Below are 27,621 nucleotides of genomic sequence, written 5' to 3' on the forward strand. Positions count from 1 at the left end.
CACTTTAGGGATGCACGATAATATCGGCACAATATCGGTATCGGCCGATAAAAGCTTAAAATGACCATTATCGTATCGGCCGATATGAATATTTCTGCCGATGAGCCAAACCGATATTCTCCAAGTGAAATAATTGACCTGTTTTTCAGATGTGAATGTCTGTCTACATTTGTAAAATAATAAATTTATGGTAGAATCAGTACAGAAGAGATACATGGATTTCTCTTCAGTAAAATTAAAGTTTAAATATATCAGTATATATTTGTATATATATCGATATCGGTATCGGCATCGGCCAAAATTATTTTGAAAATATCGGCATATCGAATATCGGGCAAAATCCAATATCGTGCATCCCTAAAACACTTGGAAAAATTCTGCTGAACAGCATCCAGAGCTATGGTCTCTGCCACTTTAATTAGCCTGGTATTTATGCAGTTGCTAAGAGACACAAACACAGAGGAGGCAAAAGAGAGTTTTCTTCCATTTATTAAGATTGAAGCCCACTTATACAAAACTCATGAACTGCTTTTAGAACACTCTGATAGCTTTCCCAACATTTGGAAATAAATTAAGGAGAAGAAGTAAACAGCAACACACACAAATAAAACCATTTCAAAAGAATGAATTATAACAGGTGAATATCAGGAATATGAGGAAATGCATCCCTCACAAAAAGGCATTGTTTAGTCACATGTGCTACGCTTTTAGGCAAAAAGCTCTTAAATCCAATAGATTCAGTTTTAACCTTCTAAATGATGTTGGGGAGCTTCAAACAAGTACATTTCTTTAATATTGAACAAACACTTGGAGGCTCTATTTGTGTCAGCTGTTTTGTTATCCAATGAAAAAATGGCTGGGGGACTACATTGTTTCAGACGGGTTATTACTGACGTGTACAAGGGTCATGCAAGTCTTAAGTGTTATGCTGCGACACTTTTCTCCTGAATTATTACTATCGTAAGACATAAAAACAGCACATTAAACAGAGGTGTATAGAGTTTCACTGTAAATCCCAGAGGTATTAAGAACATGCAATGCCGTTGGTAAATGCAGCTGTGAAAATGTGTGTCACGTTATCCGAGTTAAAATCCCTTTTCTAGCTTCGTCCACACTGAACTAGTTTATCGACAACGGATCGTGTCTGTATTCATGTAAAGTATCTGCTGACCTGTGATCAAGCACCCCGACAGAGTTAAAGTATGAGTTTGTGTGTGTGCGTGAAAGCCTCTTGAAACTTCAGAGTGTAGCGAAATACACGACAACCTTCAAATACTTACAATCGTCACTCTTTCTTTATGAATCAACATTAATGTTCAACAATCAAAGAATACTGAAGAAAAGTTTAATACAATGCTTATACATCAGGACACTACAGAGATCTTTTGCGTGAGTTGAATGAGTGTGTGTTTTGCTCTGGGTTTTTTCATCTCAGCAGTTGCTTCCCAAAGAAGTTTTGTTATTATTATTTATGTTATTAAAATACCAATAAACAAACAAGCAGAGCAAAAGAAAAGAGAATCCGACTGGTCACAGCAAAATTTCTGTACACAAATTTTAAGAAAAGAGAAAGAAGTTTGGCAGGGCAAGTAAGAGATTTTGGAGGGTAAAGCTGCCCCAGATGGGCTAGTTTGCTGAAGGTTGGGGGATGGAGGGTGTAGTTCTGGGTGGCGAGTCGCTCACCTCTTCTTGGGGGCTTGAGCCGTACGGGGCGGGGTCACAGGCCGCCCTGAGTTCACCCCGCTGTACTGATACTTTGCCTTCTTTTCTGATGGCTTCAGGATCTGAGGAAGAAAACAGAGTGTGTGAATATATTATGAGAGCAATGCATGTGTATGTGTGTGTGTGGATGATAACACACCTGAAAAGAGCACATGAGTGACTCATCCACACTCATCATTCCACCGGCATTGTCAAACTCCCCGCAGTAGTTTGGTGCAGAGAACAGAGTGACCAATTGCCGCTTGGCAAAGAACTCATAACCATCTTCAACCACCTGCGAAACACGACACACTCACTGCATAAACTAAAACACAATCTACATATAGAGGCATACTTAACCACAATTATTCCAAGTTATGACATGGCTAGTGGATCCTGACTGGTTAAAATGAATTAGTACCTGATGTGCCCTGCAGATTAGGTCCAGATCGTGGCGGTTGAGGAATTTGCTGACTACGTCGGCACCGAAAGTGAATGACACGCCACGATCATTCTCCCCCCATCCCTGAACGTCCTTATCTGGGTCCGACCACAGCAAATCACACAACAACCCTGCAAGACAGAGAGACAGAGAATATGTATCTCTGACAATATTTCATTACATCAAAATGTTTTTATTAGTGGTCAACCAATATTAAATGTAAATGTTATGTTATACTAGGTGACTAACTAAAGCCAATTTTTAGTTGGAAATAAATGAAAACTAAAACTAAACTAAACTAAACTCAACTCAAATTGAAAATCTAAAAATAAAAGCTAATTTAATAAATAAAAGCTATAACACATATACTACTAAAATAAAAATGTAGAAGATCTAATTATAAAATACAATTTAATTGAAGGAAATATTTTTAATAAAGAAAATGTCAAAGGTTGTCAGATTTTCCAATGGAGACATTAGTGATTTATCGACCCAAAACAAGTTTTAGTTTTTATAATGCATGTGCATACACACCTGTATCTGGGACATCAGTTGGTCGCATAATCCGACGTATCTGTTCCATTGACTGGAGATCAGGAGAGAGACCTAGAAGACAGACATAAAGAGACAAGTCATCACACAGAGAAAGTGTTACAAAGAGCATGCATTAATATTTTTAGACTTATTTCATCAGGCCAAGAGTCATTTCTATAAAACCATCTTTCATGCACCCGATCTCACCTCCATGGCAACAGAAAATCTTCTCATCTATGATGGCAGCAATAGGGAGGCAGTTGAAGCAGTCTGTGAATGTCTTCCAGAGTTTTATGTTGAACCTGCGCTTGCCTGCAAGAGAATAATGTGCATATAAAAATAAAGTATGATCTGAAAGTTTGTTTAGTGGGTGAGAAATCAATATGATTTCAGATTGTTTGGTGTGGTGTATTTATATTTGAATGTACTCCGATGCTCACACTCATCATAGAAGCCATAGATCCGGTTGATGGAGGCGCACTCGTGGTTCCCCCTCAAGAGGAAGAAGTTCTCAGGGTATTTGATCTTATAGGCCAGTAGGAGGCAGATGGTCTCCAAAGATTGTTTCCCTCGGTCAACATAATCACCCAGAAAGAGATAGTTTGCCTCCGGTGGAAAACCGCCGTATTCAAACAACCTCAACAAATCTGTATACTGGCCATGGATGTCACCTAGAGACAGAGGGAGTTATAAAACTGACATAAATCAATAAAGTTATTTGGTTATTTTATCAGAGTACAATTCAGAAAAGAAAAGAGTCTAAAAATTCAGGTCAATGGCTATGGCGCGCGTACACACACACACACACAGGGGTCTGAGGTGTGCCACAGAGAGAAGAGAAATGACCTCAAACCTATCCTCATTATGTTCATATTTATAACCTGCTCTACATACACACTGATTTCATAAACCTTGAGAAATGGAGATGAAGGAATGTAATTAAAACAGTGGAGATGTTCTCCGCTCTGGAAAAGGGGAGTATCGAACCTACCACAGATTTTAAGTGGAGCCTCCAGCTCCAGCAAGATGGGCTGACTGAGAAAGATCTCTCGAGATTTAATGCAGAGTCCTCGAACTTCTGCTTCCGTCATCTGAACGATCTTTCCTGGACGACATCCTCGCACTGGAACAACAGACATCAACATTTTTTAATATCTGGTTAACATCATTTCCTAAGTGTGATAACTTCATTGCAGCCTCAATAACTGGGTCAAATGTGGGATTTTCTAATCACTCAATGGTCATATTGGCCCACTTATCACACAGTCATTTACTCAAACATATTGCACACAAAAATAGACTTTTACAATCTGGCAAACTGGTCTGGCTCTGATCTGATTGATCAGCTTTTTAATGCCTGGAAATAATGGCATATTAATAAGGAGCTGCATGAGTGCTTTGGAAGACGAACTAAACACTAGATTTGCTAAAGGCTGAATTGTGACATGAAATCTTTGGAGGAAATTCAGTTATACTCGGTAGGATAGATATCTATGAGAAGAATCGGTAAATACACGTTTATCAGACAGGTCTCTTCCTGTCTAATTGGGCCAGAACAGGCTGCAAAGTGGACTGTGTCAATAGTCAAACGTCTTACTGTGACTTTATCCAATCAGGGTCTAATGTGACAAATATAAATATACAATTGAATCTCAATAAATTAGAATGTTGTGGAAAAGTTCATTTATTTCGGTAATTCATGTATTAAATAAATTCAGTGCACACACACTGAAGAAGTTTAAGTCTTTGGTTCTTATCTAATTATGATGATTTTGGCTCACATTTAACAAAAACCCACCCATTCACTTATCTCAACAAATTAGAATAGTTCATAAGACCAATAAAAAAACATTTTTAGTTAATTCTTGGCCTTCTGGAAAGTATGTTCATTTACTGTACTCAATACTTGGTAGGGACTGCTTTTGCTTTAATTACTCCCTCAATTCAGCGTGGTATAGAGGTGATGAGTTTGTGGCACTGCACTGCACTGCACTCCACTTTACGACGTTTTCCACAAAAATATTAAACACGGGGTTTAAGTAAAAAAAATAAAAAATTCCTGAGCCTGAACTTTTTTTCCAGGGGGCGTGGCAACATATGCAGAGCATGCAATGACTGTGAAAACTTTAACATTTGAAAGGACACTATGGCAAAGTTATTGCTTTCTTTATTTAAACTGATTTTCTTTTTCATTAATTTATAGTTAACATGAAGAATGAAATGTCATACTCTTGGAAAATGATGCGCTATATCACTGGTTTTCGACGCTAGGGGTGTGACAATCCTCTTATCTCACCAGATGAGACAGAATACAAATACATGGTTCACTAGAACGTGAAAATATTTTTATACTATTTTTATGAAATTTTAAATTACATACAATTACAAAATAGAAAACAGTTATTTTAAATTGTAATACTATTTCACAATATTACAGTTTTTCGATATTTTTTTGTTAAAAAGAGCAACCTTAGTGAGTGTAAGAGAGAGTGGGAATCTTGAGAGTGACTGGAATTCTGCAGGAATGTTCCCGCCTTGGCAAGCACAGTCGAGACAACCATTCTGCAGAGCAGTTTGTCTAAATACTTCTCAGAATATACGAGAGACAGTATAAGTGTCACAGAGAAGGAAAAGTTGTGCTCTTTTCTTACAGCCATGATTAGGGTTATATAAAAGCACTAACCATTTTAGTCTTCAGGCTGTCCACCCTCACAATATCCCACACAAACCAGAAATGTTGAAAACTCTTTGAAAAGAAATCTGTAACCCCAACTACTGTGTGTGTGTGTGTGTGTGTGTGTGTGTATATAAGTAAGTGAAGAGCACTTTAAGAGATTGCAAGCATGGTGCCATTTGTACAGATTGAAGTGTATGTGTATAAATGTGTATAAGTCTATGAACTGATAAAATGTCCCTGTTATGGCAACATGACTAAACACAAGAAAAATCTGATTGTGTGTGTGTGTGTGTGTGGATGTTTCACAAGACACAGTCCAGACCAGTCTGAGCTAGATTATGATCTTGCCAGAAACAACTTGTTCAAAGTAGCAATCGACTTCAATTCGTAAAAACTAATGCATCGCTCTTATTCCTATCATGTTAGGGTCACATTACATAACAATACATAAAAATGAAATGAAACAGACAAGATAAACGTATCCACTTTCCCACTAAAGCATTTTACAGCAATCCACAAGATTATCCAAGTCCTGACGGGCAGCCATTAGACGACCACCGTGGGACAGCAGGACACTTGACTGAGAGACACAGATGGAATATGAGAGAAACATACAGAGATGTGTCTGTGAGACCATGAGAATCGAGGTGTGAAGAAGTGAAAAATGGGACGTTAGGGTCACACAGAATCACAGATGGCATTGAGTGAGGGTCAGCAGGAGAGTGTTGGGACAGATGGACGGGCACGAGGCCATATCGGTTATTAAAGTGGTGCGATAATCCACAGCACTTGTCTTTATCAAAAGTATCTGAACAGCAAAAGTTTGTGTAGTAACAGAAGCCACAGAGATGGACAGAAATAACCAAGGATAAAGAGACAGAAACATTTGTCTTTTTACTACTTACAAATCTCTCTAATATTTGATATACTAAAATATATTGTATATATTAAAGCCAACAATCCAGTCTACAGTACAGGAAGCTTCACAGAGCCAAGCGGCCAAACCAGATGGCAGAAGATTATAATATTATTTATATATAATAAATTACTATAAAGATTATTCATGTTAAATAGAATGTGATGTTCGGATTGAAAGCTATTTTACGGCAGGAAGATGATACACTGTAACAGAGAACATAATTACCATTCCATTCATTAATTATTCACTTCTGACACACTGAAAACAAAGCGAACTTTAGCAAAGTCACAGAGCAAAGTTACTTTACGAGAAAATAATGTGTAACATTACTAAGAGAATATAGTGTAATGCCATGGAGAGAATATTTGGTGTGCATTATTATGACACAAATACTGTGTGACATTACTGAAGAGAATACAAAGTAATGTCACTGAGAGATTGTATAAAAGGGGATAAAATATCAATGCAACATTATTAAAATATAACATTAACTGAACCCACTATATAATAAAACACTATTCTTTTCATAGTTACACTGTGTTATTTTGGTAAGGTTGTGCTATATTCCCGTTATAACATAATTTGTATTCTCCTTAGCAATGTTACACTGAATCATCTTCATAATAATAATAATAATGAACGCTATATGTTACATGTAACATAAGAAGAAAAGAGGGTTAAGCCATAAAAGGTAACGAATATTTATTGGTTCATTATGAAGAGGATTCAGTGTAAAACTCCGTGTAATATAAATGTAAGAACTGAAAACAATTAAAGTTACACGTTGCTAAGAGAGAAAAAAAAACCGTGCGATAAGGGAGTAGAGTAACGCTGTAAACATTCTGTGTACCATTATGCGTAAGATTCGGCGCAATATTACAACACATAGAGTGTAACGCTAATAGGAGGATTTAGAAAACACACTTGTAACATTAATTAAGAGTAAACACACGGTAACCTTGTATAGTGAATACATTATGAGGAAAGTCGAATGGAGAATCAGAATTACGTCGGCTACATTCGCCTGAAGTCAACGACGCAGCGGACACTGCATCGCCCTGCCCTCTCTCACATTTTCTCTTTTATTTCAGAACTGCTTTATAAAAATAAAATAAAAATTACAGGCATTCACTTCTTGTCCCTGCTTCGCTAGATAAAGTCAAGGTTAGCTCTAATCTGAAACTCCCATTGCTAATATAAAGGCTGTCCAAACCCCAGGGCCAGTGACGTGTTTGTAAACATCGTTTGTAGCCCTCTCTCTACGCGCACAATTACCATTCACCAGCAGAAAAACAGATCACGACAAGTAGCTAATTACCGGGTATGTTTTTCTGAACGTTAAAATGCCTTTACATCCTTACAGCTTACCTTCAAGAAGCCGAGAAATGAGACTATCAACGTTTAATTCCCCCTCCGCCATCTTCAGAGCCGAGTTCTGCATGCAGCGCTTCCAGCAACGGGCACCAGGTGGCGCTCGCAATGACGTCATTCACTTAGCAACACGCGGTTACGTCAATATCACGGATCTTTTCGTGAATATTTAATCGCTTTGAAGGCCAACATTTGACCCGTTTTTATACAGTCGATGCTTTTGACCCATTGAAAGCAACTTAATTGTTAATGGTATTTTCTATTGTTTTACGCGATTTGTGTATCTGGTTTACCTTCCCTTTTATATCAGTTTTTCACCTAGGCTATAGTTTACATGTAATCAGTAATCATTTATAAAGATAGAGTCGGATTCACTGATCTATAATATAGTTATATATATATATATAGATCAGTGGTCGGATTACAGTGTGTTCTGTGAGTAAAATTTTGTTTATAGTATTTTTTGCAGGCCTCAGTTTACTGTGCCTGTGTAACAAAATGGTCCTAAACATAACAAATTTAAATATCATTTATCGTAACTAAATTTATAGTAACTTTGCATGTAGGTTATATATTATTTAGTATCCCCGAGGCTTCGCTGTGTTAGTAGTTAGTGCACAAATTTAATATATATATATATATAATATTCAAAGTTGCAATGATCTTATTCTTCCCAAATACAGGGAAATGATAATCTATAAATCTTTAAAAAACTTTATAACAAAATTATTATAAAAATACTGTTGACCAGATTGCACTTTAATTAAACAACAATTAATTAAACAACAATCAACTAAAATACTATTTTTATTTCACTATTTTATTACAATGAAAAAAAAAAATTAAGTATACAACTGTCTACACAAGTATTACTAATTATTAATCATTTAAATAAATTACATCAATACATTTATTAATTGACATCTAAACACTTAATCTTGTTTCAAAATGTTTTTGTTTGTGATTTTGTGAGTGAGTGTTTATTTATCTAGGGTTGGAATTAAAAAAAAATGTTCTCAATTGGAAAATCAGTTCATAAATAAAACATTATGAAATAAATATGATTTTAATTTAAAAAATGCAAAAAGGGAAAGCTTAGGGGTGGGTTTAGTTTATATTATACAATTATATATTTATATATCTGTGTTTAAAAAAAATCTTATTAGAACTTAGTTCCATTCATTTCTGTGCTTTGGTTTTTCTTTCTGTTCTTTCGTTCTCTGTAGTAGAAGATGATCCAAGTTACAATCCAACCAATAATCAAGCCTCCTACAGCCAGAACAGCAGCTGCCCAGGCCGGTATAGAATCACTGGAGCAATCTGCGGGGAGAGGGGTGCCTGGTGCAACTGTGGTGGGTACGGCAGTTGTAAGAACATCAGAGACACTATTTATTATTGTAAAGATGAAGGGTTGCTCCTAGAGAAGATATGAAGAGAGATTACTAATTGAAAGACCATGCTTGGTTAAGTTGTCCTGATAGTGGTTTCCATTGGATATTTACTTACCTTTGTGGGACACTGGATCTTACTGCGGTCATATGTGAAATTATTGTAGTTTTGTTTACTGCCCACAGGCTCCAGCTAAAACCAAAACACAGGACATTTGTAGTCAAATCCAATAAACCTGCTGTGAGATTGTGTGTATGTATGTATGTATGTATATTTACCATGTTGTTCCAGAGCGCAATTGCCATCTCTGCCTGTCCACGTTCAGAGAAATGAAAACAATCCACAGAGAAGAAAGTCAGGTCTGGTGTGCCATCCTAAAGCAGAAAGAGATATTCACCTCTTAAAAATACTGAAACTATGTTTAAACTGTTATAGTGTGAGTTCAAATCCAATCTCTAAACGCATTACATTAGCCTAACATATTTATATACACATTTAAACAGTTTATATCTGAATGTATTGTTTAAATGTGATCTCAATGGGCACTTTAGAGAGAGAAGTATTTTAAGGGTGCTGACTTCGACCATTGCAACAGCAGAGTTCTCGAAGAAAGGCTGCAGCACTACTGCAAAGTCCTGTCTTCCGTCATACCGTCCCCCATACACCAGCCTTTCAGTCTCCATCTAACACAGAAAAGAGCACTTCTATTATTGAAGAACAAGATCATCTAATGCCCACTCAGCTAAATCAGTCATCAATGAACTGACAACTTAATTGGCTACAGACCTGCAGATCTCTGTTAACCTTCTTCATTTCATTTATTTCTGGAGAGTTCTCACGAGGTTCCAGAAAACATGGACAAATGTTCCTGTCACACACACAGTTGTGAAAATGCTGTTGGTTTACATAAGAACATGAAAATGTACACAGATTTTTAGATTAAACCGTTTATTTATTGATTGACTTACTCTTGCAGGAGGCTGCAGCCCAATGTGTACTTTGAATATTATATATATATATATATTAAATTTGTGCACTAACTACTAACACAGCGAAGCCTCGGGGATACTAAATAATATATAACCTACATGCAAAGTTACTATAAATCTTTAAAAAACTTTATAACAAAATTATTATAAAAATACTGTTGACCAGATTGCACTTTAATTAAACAACAATTAATTAAACAACAATCAACTAAAATACTATTTTTATTTCACTATTTTATTACAATGAAAAAAAAAAATTAAGTATACAACTGTCTACACAAGTATTACTAATTATTAATCATTTAAATAAATTACATCAATACATTTATTAATTGACATCTAAACACTTAATCTTGTTTCAAAATGTTTTTGTTTGTGATTTTGTGAGTGAGTGTTTATTTATCTAGGGTTGGAATTAAAAAAAAATGTTCTCAATTGGAAAATCAGTTCATAAATAAAACATTATGAAATAAATATGATTTTAATTTAAAAAATGCAAAAAGGGAAAGCTTAGGGGTGGGTTTAGTTTATATTATACAATTATATATTTATATATCTGTGTTTAAAAAAAATCTTATTAGAACTTAGTTCCATTCATTTCTGTGCTTTGGTTTTTCTTTCTGTTCTTTCGTTCTCTGTAGTAGAAGATGATCCAAGTTACAATCCAACCAATAATCAAGCCTCCTACAGCCAGAACAGCAGCTGCCCAGGCCGGTATAGAATCACTGGAGCAATCTGCGGGGAGAGGGGTGCCTGGTGCAACTGTGGTGGGTACGGCAGTTGTAAGAACATCAGAGACACTATTTATTATTGTAAAGATGAAGGGTTGCTCCTAGAGAAGATATGAAGAGAGATTACTAATTGAAAGACCATGCTTGGTTAAGTTGTCCTGATAGTGGTTTCCATTGGATATTTACTTACCTTTGTGGGACACTGGATCTTACTGCGGTCATATGTGAAATTATTGTAGTTTTGTTTACTGCCCACAGGCTCCAGCTAAAACCAAAACACAGGACATTTGTAGTCAAATCCAATAAACCTGCTGTGAGATTGTGTGTATGTATGTATGTATGTATATTTACCATGTTGTTCCAGAGCGCAATTGCCATCTCTGCCTGTCCACGTTCAGAGAAATGAAAACAATCCACAGAGAAGAAAGTCAGGTCTGGTGTGCCATCCTAAAGCAGAAAGAGATATTCACCTCTTAAAAATACTGAAACTATGTTTAAACTGTTATAGTGTGAGTTCAAATCCAATCTCTAAACGCATTACATTAGCCTAACATATTTATATACACATTTAAACAGTTTATATCTGAATGTATTGTTTAAATGTGATCTCAATGGGCACTTTAGAGAGAGAAGTATTTTAAGGGTGCTGACTTCGACCATTGCAACAGCAGAGTTCTCGAAGAAAGGCTGCAGCACTACTGCAAAGTCCTGTCTTCCGTCATACCGTCCCCCATACACCAGCCTTTCAGTCTCCATCTAACACAGAAAAGAGCACTTCTATTATTGAAGAACAAGATCATCTAATGCCCACTCAGCTAAATCAGTCATCAATGAACTGACAACTTAATTGGCTACAGACCTGCAGATCTCTGTTAACCTTCTTCATTTCATTTATTTCTGGAGAGTTCTCACGAGGTTCCAGAAAACATGGACAAATGTTCCTGTCACACACACAGTTGTGAAAATGCTGTTGGTTTACATAAGAACATGAAAATGTACACAGATTTTTAGATTAAACCGTTTATTTATTGATTGACTTACTCTTGCAGGAGGCTGCAGCCCAATGTGTCCCTCTTTATCATTCGCAGATCCTCGATCTCTAATATTCCCACAAAATTTACCAGCACTCTGGGAACCTGCACACACACACACACACACACACACACACACTGGGTTTTCATACATTTTATAGGAACATTCCATATGTGTAATGGATTTATACTTTCTATCCCCTTACCCTAAGCATACCCCTCAAAGAAAACTTACTGCTATTTTAGATGTTCTAAATCTCATTCTATACGATTTATAATCTTGTTAAATAATTTCACATATAAATAAAATATAAGTGAAAATGTGTAATTGTCATGAAAATGATTTCACTGCAAAAGCTCTTAATTTTTTATGCAAAATGAATGATTTCCTACTAATAAAAATTAAATTTCTTATAGTTTCTTATAGTAAATGCATCTCTCTCACCTCATTGTACAGTACGTCCAGACTGTCTCTGATGTGACTGATGTACTTAGAAGGAGACAGAGAAGCCTGAGTAGAGAAAAACACAACACACATTTTTTCCCCCAGCAAAATGTATTTGTTATTTACTGGTCTTAGATACGAAAAACAACATTTTTAAGACACCGTGTCTTGTCTTTTAGTATCAGAATGGATTTTAGCTGCTTGAAGGTCACTGCTGCTTATGCAAGAAGAAACTATTTGTGATGTGGAGCTGAGAGCTTTTATTAAGAATCATCCGCTCACCCGGTCATGACAGTACTGGCAAAGGTCATTTCCCCCAATGAACAGTGTCACCAGTTTCCAATCCTTCTCAAAGTCCACTTCCTGAAAAAAACAAAAAACAAAAATCTTTGAATAAGTCAAATTCTTTATTGCCCTACAATAATTGGTGGAATTAGCTTTGTGTAGCAAAGAGTTGGCACATGCATATTTTACAATAACTTTATAAATGACAGAAGACAGCAAACATTGTCATTTGTATGTATTTTTTATTTATCCATCACAAAATGATTCAGAGCAACACTGTAAAAACTTTTTTTTTCAAAGTTGTGATTAAAATGAAGATTATTGGAGTACATATTTCAAGAAAATGCTATTTCAGTTTTTCTACTCTAAAATTTCACATTTAATTCAATGGGTGACTTGTCATTTCTTTGTAATTGTTTGTCAAATTTACTAGCAAACCACTATTTTGTTTTTTTTCTGTGACTTTAATAGATTAAATAAGCATACTGACCGTGCTATCCTTTAAAGTTGTGATAAGATCCCTCACTTGTTCTGGTATATTACTGAAGAGAGATGATGAAATCATTAGCTGAGAGGATACTGTAATTGTGTTTGTATGTATATATCTATGTGGGTTGCTTACCTTGCTTTGGCACCAGTCACTGCCATATTGAGGCCATTTGGCCGCTTACTTTTCCCCTTTGAGAAGCCGAAAACATCTGGATTGAACTTCTTAAGAATGTCTGATACCAAATAATGACACAAGGCACTCATGATCATCATGTTATTAAACAAAGTATAACAAAGTATATTAAAAGTATAACTATACTGCTAATAACAACCAATAAAATGACATGAAGGGTTGCGTAAGCTTATACACACTTGGCAATGTGGTAACAGTCTCCAAAGTTTCATCCCCACCAATGCTGTCAATCAAATGAAACACAGACACTTAGAAAACATGCAGAACAAAAGAATTCTATAGGCATACGGTAGACTGACACAAACTGACCTCCATGCAACTCCTCGCTCCTCATCCAACAATTCCAGAAGGTTTTCAGCTTTTGCACCTAAGCCGGCCTGACAGAATCAGAGAAAGAGAATTGTAATTACAGCATGACAAAACATCGTAACATACACAAATATGCACACACACTTACAGTAAGTGAATCTCCCAAAGATGCTACCACTTTAATGTCACCTGGACGCAGCCTGTGAACTGAGAAAGAAATGTGATTATGTGACTACCTGGATGCCCAAATACAACAACAAAGCAACTGTGCAGTGCTACTTCAACCTAAAAGAATTATATATCATGGCAGGAGTCTTGCCTGCTCGTCTATATCAATCATCCTATGTACATATTCACTATTGCTCCTCTTTCTTGTATTTTTTTTTTATCTGTTATTAATCTTTATTTAAACATTTAGTCATTTACACAAAATAAAATAAACAGACATATTAAAATAAAATAAATAATATATAAAATATTTGTAAAAAATTTGCAAATCTCATTACATGCAATATATTAGTAAAATATTATAGTTTAGTTTAGTTTATGGATTTATAGAGCACATTTGAAAACAACAGGTGTTGAAAGTGTTCCACAAGAAATATACAACAGGATTAAAACATAATAAATCTAGACAGTAAACACAAACAAACTGACAAATGAGAATTTACACTCTCAGGAAGAATTAAAACACACATAATAATCATCTTCAAAGATGATTTGAACATAGAAATAGAAAGAGTAGACCTAATATTGAGAGGAACACTAGGGGCAGCCACCAAGGAAGCCTTATCACCTTTAACTTTAAAATGAGAACGAGGAACTGAGAGTAGTAATTGACTAAATGATCAAATGGGTCTTGAAGCAGTATACAGAGAAGATCATAAATGTTAATGAGGTGCAAGTCCATGCAAAGCTTTAAAAACAAGGAGCAACATTTTAAAAACAGCACAGAACTGTACAGAACAGCACAGGTGTAATGTGCTCACATTTTAAACCATTTGTAAGCGATCTTAAGCTGATTTAGGCAAACCCAGGTAGAGAGAATTACAGTAGTCCATTTCTGATGTTAGAAAAAAATAAATAATGGTTTTCAGTTCCTGCTTAGGAATCATCATCTTGAGTCTAGAAATAGATCTTAACTGAAAGAAATTGCTTTTGACAACAGTGCTAATCATGCTAAAGCACAGGTGGGACCAAATGTAACAGCAAGGTATTTGACACAGACTTGTACATTGGAAGAGATGGGACCAAGGGGATTGACAATTTCAGAGGTCAGAACTGATGGGCCAAAGATAATTGTTTCAGTTTTGTCATTGTTATGCTGTAAAAAAAAAAAATCATATGCATTCAGCTTGTTATGTCACACAGACAATCAAAAAAAAAAAAAAAATGGAAACAGAACAGCTGTTATCTTTAACAGGAAGATAAAGCTTAGTGTCGTCAGCGTAGAACTGATAAGATAAGTTGTGTCTCTGAATAATATGACTTAGCAGAAGCATATAATTCAAAAAGAAAAGGACCCCAAATGGAACCCTGCGGAACACCATCAGAGATTTGTGCACAAGATGAGAAACATTCACCTAAATTAATAGAAAAAGTTCTCTCCTTGAGGTAAGAGGCAAATCACTCCAGCACAGACCCCTGAAACCCAGCTACATGACGGAGTAAAAGAATTTCAGACAGACAGAGATCAGCATTCACTCATTCCATGAAACACGTAGAATGTAATCCTCTGATAAAGGGTGATAAAATTGAACACAATGTCCAAAAGGTATAATCCAAAATGGCAAAACAAACCAAAACAAAAACAGAGAGCAGCAGCAGATAGACGGAAGCATATGTGGGGTTTTGTTAATACATAACAGTCCTGTATCTAAACTATATCTCAACCGTGATTACCTGGACACCTAAACACAACAACAAAGCATCAATGCAGCGCTTCTTGTACCTAAAACGATAACAAACAACGGCAAGATATCTGAAAGACTTGCTGTCTTAAGTCTTTGTCTCTATCCATAAACCTACAGTATGTACATCATAAGTACAGTATATCTAATTTTTCTAGTAATTTGTATCTATCACAAATTTTGTCCTCCTTAATATTTTTTTAAGTATTACAGCATTTAATTTCTTAAAATCCAAGCAACATTTTAACATTTTGCAATTTCATTGACAGAATATGCATTTACCGTTTGTGTGTGTTGTTTACATATAATATATCTCTGTTAATTAAACACCAAAATAAAATTTAGTAAAAACATTTGAATTTTAATTACTTTAATGCTGTAATACTTGCTGTAAAAGATAAAACAAAGATTTGTTATGGCAAAATTTTAGCAAACTAATTTCTCTCCTCTCTCTTTCTTACCAGATGTTGGCACAGTGTCAGAGGATGCTGTGTCCACACATGTGAAATCACTTCCCCAATTCTGAATTGAAAGGGAGAAACCAGTTCATAATGAATTTTGATCACTTTAAGGTTGCATTGTATTTCATTAATACTGTATGTAATATATTTATGTGACTTACAGTTGTGGGTGGAGGAGTAGGAGGAGGTGTGTTGTATGTGTAATTGCTGTTGTGATAAGTCCTCAAATAGGGTGACAACTAATGAAATATATGAGAATGTATTACAATGAGACAGAATTATAGAGTTTACAGAAGGATCGCAGAGATTTAACTCACTTTTTCTGGGCACTTAAGAGGGACAGCTGGATTAAAATCCTCACTATTTGTCTTATTACCTAAAGGCTCCATCTACAGTATGTGGGAGAGAGAGAGAGAGAGAGAGAACAAATGAATGAAATTGGAAATCCTTTTTGAGAGTTTAGATGCGGTGAAATTAAAACATATTAAGAAAATCTATGGAAATGTACTTTTTCCTGTTGAATTGTATGTTAAATGAACACAATTCAATTACACCTCTACAAAGTGGATACTGCTGAACAGCATTCAGTCATTCACAGTAAATAAAATATTTCAAATTTAAATAATAAAATCACTCGAGCATACAACATGCTTGTAAAACTAATTACATACAATATATTAATAAAATATTATCAGGCTTATATGTTAACGTATCTAATCATTTGAACTCATATGCTCACCAAGTTATTCCAGAGAGCCCGAGCCATGTGCGTGTGAGCTTTCTGACTGAGATGAAAACAGTCCGGAGAGAAATAGGAACGGTCAGGCCTCCCATCCTAAAAGAGCATAGGAAAAAATGTCAAAGATAATGAGTAGCCTACAAATAGTTCATGAAAGGATAGCTCGTGTACTAAATGATGTAAGATTGCTGTGCACCTCCAACACAGGGAGAAACACATTTCTGAAGAATGGCTGTATGACCACGGTGAAGTTATCATGTGTGTCATATCTCCCAGACTCCACCAGCTCGCTCATACCACGCTGAGAATAAAACACAACAGCATACATTAAATATTAATATGCACTTTAGCACAGCTGCATTTTAGAATCAAATTAATATCAATAATATAAACATATTAATGTGTACAATTGCTTTGTAATATCAATAATAAATAGCACTCACAATAAATATTTATATACAGATGTTTACACAAAAATGAATTCATTTTCATGTCAAAATTTGTGTACCTGATAGGCTTGGTTGAACTCCTGCAACTTCTGGAATTCATGAGATTCATCTTTAGGTTTCAGAACACAGCGACACAGCATGCTGATAAAATAAAACACAAAGCAATATAATGCAAGACTAGCATGTACCAAAAACTTTAGAATTCAGTTCTTCGACCTGAATCAAGCCGAAATCAGGAGAACCAGTATATAAGGCAAAACACACTTGACCAGCCAGGTAGGGCATCCAAGAGTGGGGTCCTGATGGAGACGGCGCAGTGGCATTAGATCCAGAACCTCCACTAGGTTCACCAGGGCACGAGGGACCTGGAGAAGGAGACATGATTAACTCCATAAGGCAGCAGGGATTTACAATGGCGTTTGGTTACCAATAATCTGGTTTTGACCATTGTTTTTGCTACAGTGCAGTCCTATCATAAAAACATTAAATAGGTTTAAAATAAATAAGATATATAAAGAGAAATATATAGTGGGCTCCAAAAGTCTGAAACCAATCTATTTTATCTATAATTGTTTTATTTTTCCTGATTCGATACCATTTTTTCTTTACAAATTATATTTTCCATCATAACAAAATGAATGAAATTTGCATACCCGATTAATGAAATAGTGCAGAATCTTAATTTATTAAATTTTTTTTTTTTGATTAAGTTTTTATTTTTCAGACACTAGATTTCACAGACATAAATATCCTCAAAAAAAAAAAAAATCGTCAATATTGGGACACATCACAGTATATTCTTTTTTTTTTTGGTTTATTTGTTTCACATTTTTCAAAATCTTAAAACTTCATTTCAAGATTTGAATACCTGATTTTTAAAAACCTTAGCTAAAACTGCCTCACCTCATTATGCAATATGTCCAGACCCTCACGAATATACTTCACAATGTTATCAGGAGAATAGTACCGCTGAGGAAAGAGAGAAAGAGAGAGAGTGATAAAGATAGAGACATTAATTGCAGGTCTATTACAGAAACTCTGATAATAAATAAAACAAGCTCTATTAATATCAGCGTACAGTATCAGAGCAGTGGGCACACATGTCATTTCCTCCAATGAAGACTGTGATAATCTTCCAGTCATTCTGGAAATCAATTCCCTGAAAAGAGACAGAAATTTTCAGACAGTCTGAATGAGGATCAGATTCAGCACAATGTGTCAGATTTTGACTACTTTTGGAGAATAAATATCTCTCAAAACAATAGAAACACAACTAAAAATACAAACTAAACAATAACTTCACGAAAATATGAGGAATGGAAATATCATTAAAACATTATGAAAACTTTTTCAACGACGAAAGAAAAGCAAAAGTGTGTATGTTTGAGATTTTGAGAATGACTAACCTTGTCGTCTTTCATTCTTTTGATGACAGCATGAGCTTGTGTGACCATATCACTGCAAAATGAAAAATCACATTTTAGTAATTTTACAGTATTACATTTTTTTTTTAAAGAAATGAATGACAAGTTCTGTCATGAAACTCTAGATGGCACAGGGTGGTGGGTCAATAACGTGATATTCACAGCTTTAAACTACTTGGCACAAACTGATTGGTTCATGTTGCATACGCAGCCAATGAGCTTAATGCTTTACATTTATATGTCTGGTTAGTATTTGCTAGACTAGAACTTTTAGCAGCGTGCTTTCAGATTTCCTCTTAAACACTCCACCTTCCCCAGCTCCACCTGTCTAGATCTGCTATGGGTTATTTTAAATGCTATCTGTGCAGAAGCAGTATGTTTCAAATACTCTCAGCACCATATCGGCACATGTATTGCCAGTAGAAAGTTTCTGTACTTGCTTTGCAATAATCTACAACAACAGCAATAACCAACTGCAGCAGCAATTCAGCAGCAGCATACATTAACATCATATTATGTCATATTCATTATCAAACTGCAATCTTCTGAGAGTTATACATGATAGAAATACTTTATTCAGGAAGGATTCATTTAATTGATCAAAATTGACAGTAAAGACAATTACAATTTTTTCTAATAAATGCTGTTCTTTTGAAACTTCTATTTACTAAAGCGTGCTGAAAACAATTATCAGGGTTTCTATAAAAACACTACTACTAATAATAATAATAATAATAAGTACTGTGTCTTGAGCATCAGATCAGCATTTTTTTTTTTGTGAAGGACCATATGACACTGAAGACTGGAGTATAATGACTACTAAAAATAAATCAGCTTGGCCCCCATTGATATCAATTTATATTAGTTATTAGTACAGTACATATGTGTGTGTATTAATGTAAAAAAAAAAACAAAAAAAAACAATGCTTCATAATCAATCATTTATTCAGTCACTGGTTTATAAGATGAGAAAGCTACTCACTCAGATTTGGCTCCTGGTACTGCTTGGTTCAGAAAACTCCGTTCAGAATTCTCACTTCCTTTTCCCAATGAATAGCCAGTGAGTGAAGGGTTAAACTCTCTCAATATATCTAAATGACAAACAAACATTATCTTATACACACAATCACTCTAAATCTGATTCCCATTTTAATCTAATCCATGAAAGTGAAAAAGATAAAGAGCTTGGTAAGGGTAAACATATTTGGCTTGCAAGAATAATAGTCAATAATATCTTATAATAAGTATAATATCTCTTCTAACTTCACCCTTGGACTGCTTCAAGTTATGTAGTACATAATAGAGATTAAAAAGCTGCTTTTTACTCTATAAACTCTTGCGTCATGATCAGCTATTATATGGTTTAAAACACTTAATGACTACAATTATTTCTGAGTTGATTATATTCCTGATTAATGATTAATCATAAATCTACAGTACATAATAATAAGAGCATGACAGGAACATGCACATTGCACATACTTGGTAAAGTGGTTATAGTTGTTAGGTTCTCATCTCCACCGATGCTGAGAACAAAAAATTGAATATATCTGTCTTGTGCTTCATGAGATCATTTGGATAAGAATTGAATCCTGTAAAGCATATGGATAAAACTAATCCAGCAACATATGTGTGCAATTAACAGAGGGTTTACAGAGCGATCAGGGTAAACACTCACCTCCACGACAGGCCGCGATACTGTGTGAGCACTCCCAGGAGATTGTTTTGTGCAGCACCCACCCCATTGGCTGCCTGATTTTTTGGAGGGAGAGGTCAATACTTTTATTTAGCAACCATGCATTAAAATGGTCAGTAAAGATGCATTATTTTACAAAATATTACTACTTTAAATAAAGTGTCTGAAAAAAAAAATAGATGAATACATCTAGAATCCAGAAAAAAATGGTTTCCACAAAAATAATAAGTACCAAAGGAGCACCAAATCAGCATATTAGAATAATTTCTATATGATCAGGTGACAATCTCAAAGGGAGTAATGACTGCTGACAAATTATCTTTGCCATCACCAATATATTCAAATAGAACAGTTATTTTAAACTGTAAAAACTTTTTACAATATCACTGTTCTCACTGTATTTTTCATAAAATAAATGCAGCCTTGGTGAGCATAAGAGACTTCTCTTAAAACATAAAAAAAATCACAATGGTTGAGCATATTTAAGAAAAGGATCAGTATTAGCAAATATCATCAATAAATTAAAAGTTTGATGTTTGTCACCTCACCGTCAAAGAATCACCCATCGCTGCCACCACTTTGATGTCTGCTGGCCGTAAGGCATGGACTACAGAAGAGACAGAGAGAAACAAGCTTAAAAAACTCCTAGAGTTTCCAGCCAGGGTGTGCTACAAGTGTAAGGTCCCTGTTTAACTTACCTGAGGTAGGTATGCTGGGAGATGGAGACCGGTCCTCACAGGTGAGCTCACTCCCCATCACCTGAAAGGTCAGATGCAGCACAAGTGAGACATACTGTAAGTCAAAGCAACAGGGCGAATTTATGGTAAGAATGGACTCACGTTGTTGAGAAGTGGAGAGTGGTCCTCTGTTTGAGAGATACTGAACTCAGGTGAGTACGAGTTTTTCTGCGTTCGCAAAAACGGCTTTTCCTGGGACAGAACAACAGGTTCAGTAAAGCATATGTGAATGTTTATGTCTGTTTAGAAAAAGAAAATCATCCAGACTTGAACATACACATTATGAACATTGTATGTCTCGACCGTGCAAATATATAGGACAACATGAGTGCTACATAAATGAAATGGAATAGAAATACACTTCACTGCAAAAACTTGCATAAAACATAGTTTTCACCAGATCGGGGAGATAAAGGCATATTTATGAACCCACTCTGATTCAGCAACTCGCATTATGCTTGCTAAGTAGATCATAAATCAAATATCTCCCTCACCTCGGAGGGGCACGGAATGGTGAATATGCCCCGCCCATCCATCTCAGTCTTGTCTGTCATTGGCTGCAGCTGGAAAGAGAATAATTAGGATTGGTCAGAAAGAAGGCTCCAGCTCTTCGACATATAAAGGCAAGATTAGATAGGTGGTTCTAGATGGGTTTCTGTGCTGAATAGGTTTCAGATTAGATGTTATCACGGGAGCTGATTATCAGTCTACTTGTTATCAGTCACCCCAGGGCCTTTTAACACTTTGAACTTTTATAACTTGAAAGTGTCCAGGACTTCACCTCTACCTTGTCTATAGGAACAACGTACACGTGTTGACTCCATTAATATTAACTTACCAAATTATTCCAGAGTTGTAAAGTCAGCATGCTTATGTCACGTGAGGAGTCAGACATTGAAGCTTTCATCTGAAAACAAGAGAAAAGTACAACTTTGCATAATAACATTTCAAATGATCCGTATAAACTTGCTATAGCAGGCTTGTTTCTGTTGCACAGCGTGAGTCATACAGTATCTATGGTTTTAGAAGAGCAGATTGATTAAAAAACTAATAATACTTTTAAGTCTCCTTACAAGTCTGACTAAGTGAAGCATTAGAAAGGTTATCTATCTATCTATCTATCTATCTATCTATCTATCTATCTATCTATCTATCTATCTATCTATCTATCTATCTATCTATCTATCTATCTATCTATCTATCTATCTATCTATCTATCTATCTATCTATCTATCTATCTAGTGGCCTGTTTCAAATGATCTCTGGGTGTTAAAGACTCACTGAGTTTGACAGATCCGTGTGCACTGGACTGGACTGAAGCAATACGCTGAAATCTTCTCGGTCACTGAACCAGCCTCTTCTCTCTAGAAGAGCACTGATTGATTCCTGTTGAATAAGCATCATGTTTGACAATGCCAAACTATTTTAGCACAGATTTAGCACAGTCACACATGTATAAAGGTGTCAGTATGTGTGTGTTTGTGTTTTTAATACAAATTACATTTACTGTACCTGCAATGAAGCCATGAGCACTATTGTATCCAACCTGCGTCTGTTTTCATCGTATCCTTCCTCACAGTTGAACTGACACACTCTAAAATACGTAGACACCATTTAAATTAAACTGTTCATTGTAGAATATGATCAGAAATAGGCTTTGAAGAATGTTTTCTGATACTGACCGCTCACGTGAAAGTCCACTCCAAACAACAACATGAACTAGTGTAAGTTTCAACTAGAGAAAAATGAAAGCTCTTGTAATAAAGAATTTCTATTAATGATTCAAGCTGTTGTCTGACGGATATTGACTGTCTTCACCTTCTTATGAAGAGAGTCCAGTGTCTGTTCCACTCTATTCACTGTTGCATCAATGGTTGCACTGAAGTCCTAAGGACCAGTACAGAATAATACAGAATTAAAGCTGTATTTTGATTATTTCCTAAGTCCCATGTAGTATTTAATAGAGATTGATAGGATTTGTAGACAAATGTCTGACCTGGTCTGTACACACAGAGAGCTCATCGACTGGTATGAAGAGCAAGAGCAACTTCCACTGAAATGACAGGGCAAGACCTCTTTAATGAATTCAGCACAACACCGGATCTAACTTAAGGAAAGGCCTGACTGTGTTTACCTGAGCAGGGCTGAGTGACTCCATAATGTACTCTGCTTTATCAATCAAGCTTCTGTCACACAAAGATAGTCATTGTAAACATACAGAAAATGTAGTGTCTGTAATCAAATAGTGAATATTAATTTCTTTCTATGATACCTTTGTTCAGGTAGAACAGTTGACACATCCGGATTAAAGGTGAACATTATTTCTAAGGCAGAAAAGTGAAAAGATGTTATTTTGTATTTAAAAATGACTGTGTGTGTGTGTATATATATATATATATATATATATATATATATATATATATATATATATATATATATATATATATATATATATATATCTTAACTCCTCAAAATCAACTTTAACAGAATTGGCTGAAACACTTAACAATGTTGCAAGAGGAGAAATAAAGATAGAGATCAGAGAAGCCGACTGTCGATAACTCTATCGAAAACAGTAGTTAACACATCAATTGTATCAGGCCAACTGATGCAAAACCCAAAACAAAGTACTTAAGTGTGCAAGATAAGACAATATTATCACATTTGATTGAGATTAGGGACATTTTTGAAGGATTTCCTTCTTGTAAAAAAAAAATAATAATTCTCCCCCCCCCCCCTCTCTCTCTCTCTATATATATATCAATGGTATATACATATCCTTTTTTTTCTTGTCATGTCATGTATCGTTTATCTCAGAAAATTAACATTTGAAACATCTGAGTGTTGTTTGTTCAGATATCTTTCCTCTGGCCATGACTTTCATTTCAAGGTCTTAGGCTTACAGTTTTTCTCAGTCGCTTTGGTACATTTCTTGAATCAAACTCACAATTTGCAAAACATAAAGTGCATTTCTCAAAACAACCCGTACAAATAGCAAAACACCATGGATTACCAGCAAAAGCCAGTCTCCTGCTCAAAATCCTTAGTTCATCTCTCAAAAATAAATATCTGTGTCAATGAACATATCAGTGCCATCAGAATGACAAGTCCTTGTGTCATAGTGTACGGATAAGACAGTCAAATTGCTTAGTCATGTTGTCAATATAACAGTTTACTCTGGAGGGATGATCTGATGTAAACCTCTGTATTGAACAATATGCCATATGCTTATGTATGCCATATCCATTTCAAACGTACACATTTACACATTACTGTATGTGGGATATTGACTGAAAGAGACTGGATAGAATTCCCAGTTACACTTTTACAAAGTCTGACCAAAAAAAAAAACCTTTACAATGTCATTGTGATATAGAAAAGGAAAAACAAATATGGACACAAATATGAAAATAAGTCCATTTTCAGAATGTGTAACTCTTGTGTTGTCCTCTGTCTACACAGTATAAGCTTTTCAACTGAAGATTCATGAGATGAACCTTTGAGCTATTTCAGAGAAAGGGTTTATCATTGGTTTATCATCTACATTCTCTTCATTAGTAAAGATTCACTTGGACAATTCATGCCAAATGTACAAAAAGTCTAATAATAATGTGTAAAAATAAATATAAAAAGTGTGCTAGGCAGTTTTTGACAACTAGATTAACCATTTTGCATTTAATGACTTATATGATGAACTAAAGACTAGATGTTTTGAAGGGTAAGACTGTTGCACAGAAAACTATGCAATACATTTTGAGCAACATGACATGAGCAACTGATAATGTAGGAAACTGCCGATAAACATGCATAATCAATTGCATGAATGTACAAAAGCAATCGCAACTTGTTCAAAAGAATGAGAAACTGGTTTTATGATGTGTATTAATGGCTAGATGATTTGGAGGTTGTACAAGTAGTTTTGAGAATTTCATTTCTGTTTTGAAAAATGCACCAAAGTGACTGAGAAAAACTGTAATCTTTCCAGAACCTTTATACAAAGATCTGGTTTAATCAAGTCTGACAATCACACAGAAACATGTAATTGGTCTTTGTGAGCTAAATCAATGTGTTAACTTTTAACTTAATAAAAAAGGGGTAAGTAAAAGCCGTGCAGATTCAACAATGACATTCTAATGCAGTTGGAGCACAATACTAAATGCAGGGAATGGTATTATGTGTCTGTTTATTTCTATAGAATAAGATTGAAGCCTTACCAGATAGCATGTTCAGGGCTCTAATTTCATCAGATCTGGCATAAAAAACACAAAGCTTAATCATTTTGAGTGGCATAATAATAGTGAAGTAAGGAAATTAATTAATTAACTCTAAAAATGTGAATGAATGCTATGCTAATTATAATATGCATGTTCTGATTATTAAATAATTCTGTTGAATATGGAAAAACAAAACTCTCTATTAAAATAAGAACATGACCTGAATTGAGGTATAAATTAACTTGAGTTAAACTAATGTGCTGGTCTATGTTAGTTATGTTTTCCGACCTTACATTTCTTCCTTAACTCCAGTGAAGCTTAACTGATATTTTAATGCACTTCTGATAATTTGGCCATACCTCTCCACATCAGACAAAACCAGTGCAGATATCACAGACACGTCAGCTGGCCTCAGAGAATGGACTATGATAAGGATGATAGGACAGTTTATACAATGAAATCAAGTATAGATGTTAATTTCTTTTCTCTATGTCTTATTCACAAGATTCTTTTAGATTCATTTACCAGAAACTGGAGTGCTGGGTGAAGCAGATGAAGCAGCACAATACAGGGGACCAGATTTAACTGCAGAAACAAAATAAACCCTGATACAACACTAGCACACATCAACAAACTTGACTCAGTGTATTGACATGGAAGCACAACTTTGGAGTGACAAATAAATTTCTGTGAATGCATTACCTACATTGCACTAGATGATTTAGAATTAAAAGACTAAGAAGACAAATAGAAAGTGTATAACGCATACAGTCTCACATCTGCTCCATGACAGAGTAATTATTAACCTCTCAGTGGGCTAAAAAGGGAAATCATTTCTAAAGTGCTATCAAACCAGTCATGTAAATGTCAGGAAAATAATCTAAGGAAGCTTTATGCATTAAATTGGAAGCAGAGTGGTGGAATATCAAAAATGATTAAATACCTGCTGAACACCTGCATGCTAGAAGTGCCAGGATCATAATCTGTGCACAGGAAGAGAAAGTTTTATCTTTTATTCCCATGATGGAAATCTGTCTGGAGAAACGTGGTGTAGAGAGCAGTTCTGAAACTAAACTGCTGAAACGTTTAGCGACACCTGCTCTAATATATGACTGTAATCCTCCTCAATCACTCAGACACGCCTCCTGTTAGTTTGCATGTTTCAAGGTAGATGGCATGGAATTTATTTTTTATTGATCTTATCAAGGTGTTTATTGGTGAGATATTGGCTAGGTCTATAGTCCTGTGGCTGGTTGCATAAATTGCTTACACTGGTCTTACAAGGCATCTAATTTTTCTTCTTCTTTGAGACTGGCCATACATTTTATATTAATTACGTAAAAAAGTCTGCAAACAGCAAAACAATAATCTTATAATAACCACATCATTTATTAATCCAAAGTATGCTGGGAATTCACACACCCTTAAGACTTAAATTATATTGTAAAACTTGTGTATTAAATAAATTCAGTGCATACAGACTGAAGTAGTTTAAGTCTTTGGTTCTTTTAATTGTGATGATTTTGGCTCACATTTAACAAAAAAGCCTTCACAAGGAGGGTAAGCTACAAACATTCATTGACAAAAAAGCTGGCTGTTCACAGAGTGCTGTATCTAAGCATGTTAACAGAGAGTTGAGTGGAAGGAAAAAGTGTGGAAGAAAAAGATGCACAACCAACTGAGAGAACCACAGACTTATGAGGATTGTCAAGCAAAATTGATTCAAGAATTTGAGAGAACTTCACAAGGAATGGACTGAGGCTGGGGTCAAGGCATCAAGAGCCACCACACACAGAAGTGTCAAAGAATTTGCTGAACCACAGACAACATCAGAGGACTCTTACCTGGGCTAAGGAGAAGAAGAACTGGACTGGTCCAAAGTCCTCTTTTCAGATGAAAGCAAATTCTGTATTTCATTTGGAAACCAAGGTCCTAGAGTCTGGAGGAAGGGTGGAGAAGCTCATAGCCCAAGTTGCTTGAAGTCCAGAGTTAAGTTTCCACAGTAAGTGATGATTTGGGGTGCAATGTCATCTGCTGTTGTTGGTCCATTGTGTTTTTTGAAAACCAAAATCACTGCACCTTTTTAGCAAGAGATTTTGGAGCACTTCATGCTTCCTTCTGCTGACCAGCTTTTTGAAGATGCTGATTTAATTTTCCAGCAGGATTTGGCACCTGCCCACACTGCCAAAAGCACCAAAAGTTGGTTAAATGACCATGGTGTTGGTGTGCTTGACTGAACAGCAAACTCACCAGACCTGAGCCCCACTGAGAAGCTATGGGGTATTGTCAAGAGGAAAATGAGGAACAAGAGATGCAGATGAGCTGAAGGCCACTGTCAAATAAACCTGGGCTTCCACACCACCTCAGCAGTGCCACAAACTGATCAACTAGTGTTCCTGTTGCTCAATTGGTAGAGCGTTGCACTATCACGCGCAAGGTTGGGGGCTCGACTCCCTGGGAACACATGTAAAAAAAAAATTGATAGC

The 27,621-nt window shown here is 35.5% G+C and overlaps 3 protein-coding genes across 3 annotated transcripts; all 3 read right to left on the reverse strand.

The window, feature by feature from the left end:
* Positions 1 to 471: 471 nt before the first annotated feature.
* Positions 472 to 7,766, reverse strand: LOC113095793 (serine/threonine-protein phosphatase PP1-beta catalytic subunit-like). Its single transcript, XM_026261168.1, has 8 exons — positions 7,642 to 7,766; positions 3,669 to 3,800; positions 3,118 to 3,348; positions 2,885 to 2,989; positions 2,678 to 2,749; positions 2,123 to 2,274; positions 1,862 to 1,996; positions 472 to 1,784 (listed from the first exon to the last, which is right to left on the reverse strand). The coding sequence occupies exons 1-8, from the start codon at positions 7,760 to 7,762 to the stop codon at positions 1,680 to 1,682; spliced, it is 1,053 nt and encodes a 350-aa protein (XP_026116953.1). The 5' UTR covers positions 7,763 to 7,766; the 3' UTR covers positions 472 to 1,679.
* Positions 7,767 to 8,685: 919 nt separating this feature from the next.
* On the reverse strand, positions 8,686 to 10,023 carry LOC113095784 (phospholipase B1, membrane-associated-like). The gene is made up of 6 exons (XM_026261160.1): positions 10,002 to 10,023; positions 9,820 to 9,901; positions 9,612 to 9,716; positions 9,312 to 9,407; positions 9,151 to 9,225; positions 8,686 to 9,061 (listed from the first exon to the last, which is right to left on the reverse strand). Exons 2-6 carry the CDS (start codon positions 9,844 to 9,846, stop codon positions 8,807 to 8,809), a joined length of 558 nt encoding a protein of 185 aa, XP_026116945.1. The 5' UTR covers positions 9,847 to 9,901; positions 10,002 to 10,023; the 3' UTR covers positions 8,686 to 8,806.
* Positions 10,024 to 10,506: 483 nt separating this feature from the next.
* On the reverse strand, positions 10,507 to 26,214 carry LOC113095747 (phospholipase B1, membrane-associated-like). The gene is made up of 42 exons (XM_026261108.1): positions 26,079 to 26,214; positions 25,661 to 25,720; positions 25,495 to 25,558; positions 25,136 to 25,170; positions 23,194 to 23,245; positions 23,056 to 23,107; positions 22,918 to 22,974; positions 22,740 to 22,808; positions 22,604 to 22,656; positions 22,434 to 22,515; positions 22,203 to 22,307; positions 21,760 to 21,828; positions 21,416 to 21,484; positions 21,024 to 21,113; positions 20,883 to 20,943; positions 20,733 to 20,791; positions 20,167 to 20,240; positions 19,971 to 20,014; positions 19,471 to 19,579; positions 18,471 to 18,522; positions 18,143 to 18,223; positions 17,968 to 18,033; positions 17,329 to 17,429; positions 17,124 to 17,205; positions 16,812 to 16,916; positions 16,616 to 16,711; positions 16,194 to 16,265; positions 16,038 to 16,115; positions 15,877 to 15,937; positions 13,654 to 13,712; positions 13,506 to 13,573; positions 13,376 to 13,419; positions 13,137 to 13,236; positions 13,005 to 13,056; positions 12,512 to 12,592; positions 12,230 to 12,295; positions 11,795 to 11,889; positions 11,613 to 11,694; positions 11,405 to 11,509; positions 11,105 to 11,200; positions 10,944 to 11,018; positions 10,507 to 10,854 (listed from the first exon to the last, which is right to left on the reverse strand). Exons 1-42 carry the CDS (start codon positions 26,155 to 26,157, stop codon positions 10,600 to 10,602), a joined length of 3,255 nt encoding a protein of 1,084 aa, XP_026116893.1. The 5' UTR covers positions 26,158 to 26,214; the 3' UTR covers positions 10,507 to 10,599.
* Positions 26,215 to 27,621: the final 1,407 nt, after the last annotated feature.

This window comes from Carassius auratus, unplaced genomic scaffold (genome assembly GCF_003368295.1).
Source record: "Carassius auratus strain Wakin unplaced genomic scaffold, ASM336829v1 scaf_tig00215781, whole genome shotgun sequence".
Classification (NCBI taxonomy): domain Eukaryota; kingdom Metazoa; phylum Chordata; class Actinopteri; order Cypriniformes; family Cyprinidae; genus Carassius; species Carassius auratus.

Bases quoted from the DNA above. Each gene is read 5' to 3' on its own strand.
- LOC113095793 (XM_026261168.1), bottom strand. From the start codon at position 7,762: ATGACGTCATTGCGAGCGCCACCTGGTGCCCGTTGCTGGAAGCGCTGC. The intron at 3,801-7,641 runs GTAAGCTGTAAG...CTGTTGTTCCAG, and splicing joins CATTTCTCGGCTTCTTGAAG to TGCGAGGATGTCGTCCAGGA. The intron at 1,997-2,122 runs GTACTAATTCAT...CGTGTTTCGCAG, and splicing joins TAATCTGCAGGGCACATCAG to GTGGTTGAAGATGGTTATGA.
- LOC113095747 (XM_026261108.1), bottom strand. From the start codon at position 26,157: ATGGGAATAAAAGATAAAACTTTCTCTTCCTGTGCACAGATTATGATC. The intron at 25,559-25,660 runs GTAAATGAATCT...TCCTTATCATAG, and splicing joins ACCCAGCACTCCAGTTTCTG to TCCATTCTCTGAGGCCAGCT. The intron at 16,266-16,615 runs GTGAGCATATGA...CACATACTGTAG, and splicing joins GGGCTCTCTGGAATAACTTG to ATGGAGCCTTTAGGTAATAA.
- LOC113095784 (XM_026261160.1), bottom strand. From the start codon at position 9,846: ATGAAGAAGGTTAACAGAGATCTGCAG. The intron at 9,408-9,611 runs GTCAGCACCCTT...TTTCTGCTTTAG, and splicing joins CTGCTGTTGCAATGGTCGAA to GATGGCACACCAGACCTGAC. The intron at 9,062-9,150 runs GTAAGTAAATAT...TATCTTCTCTAG, and splicing joins AGATCCAGTGTCCCACAAAG to GAGCAACCCTTCATCTTTAC.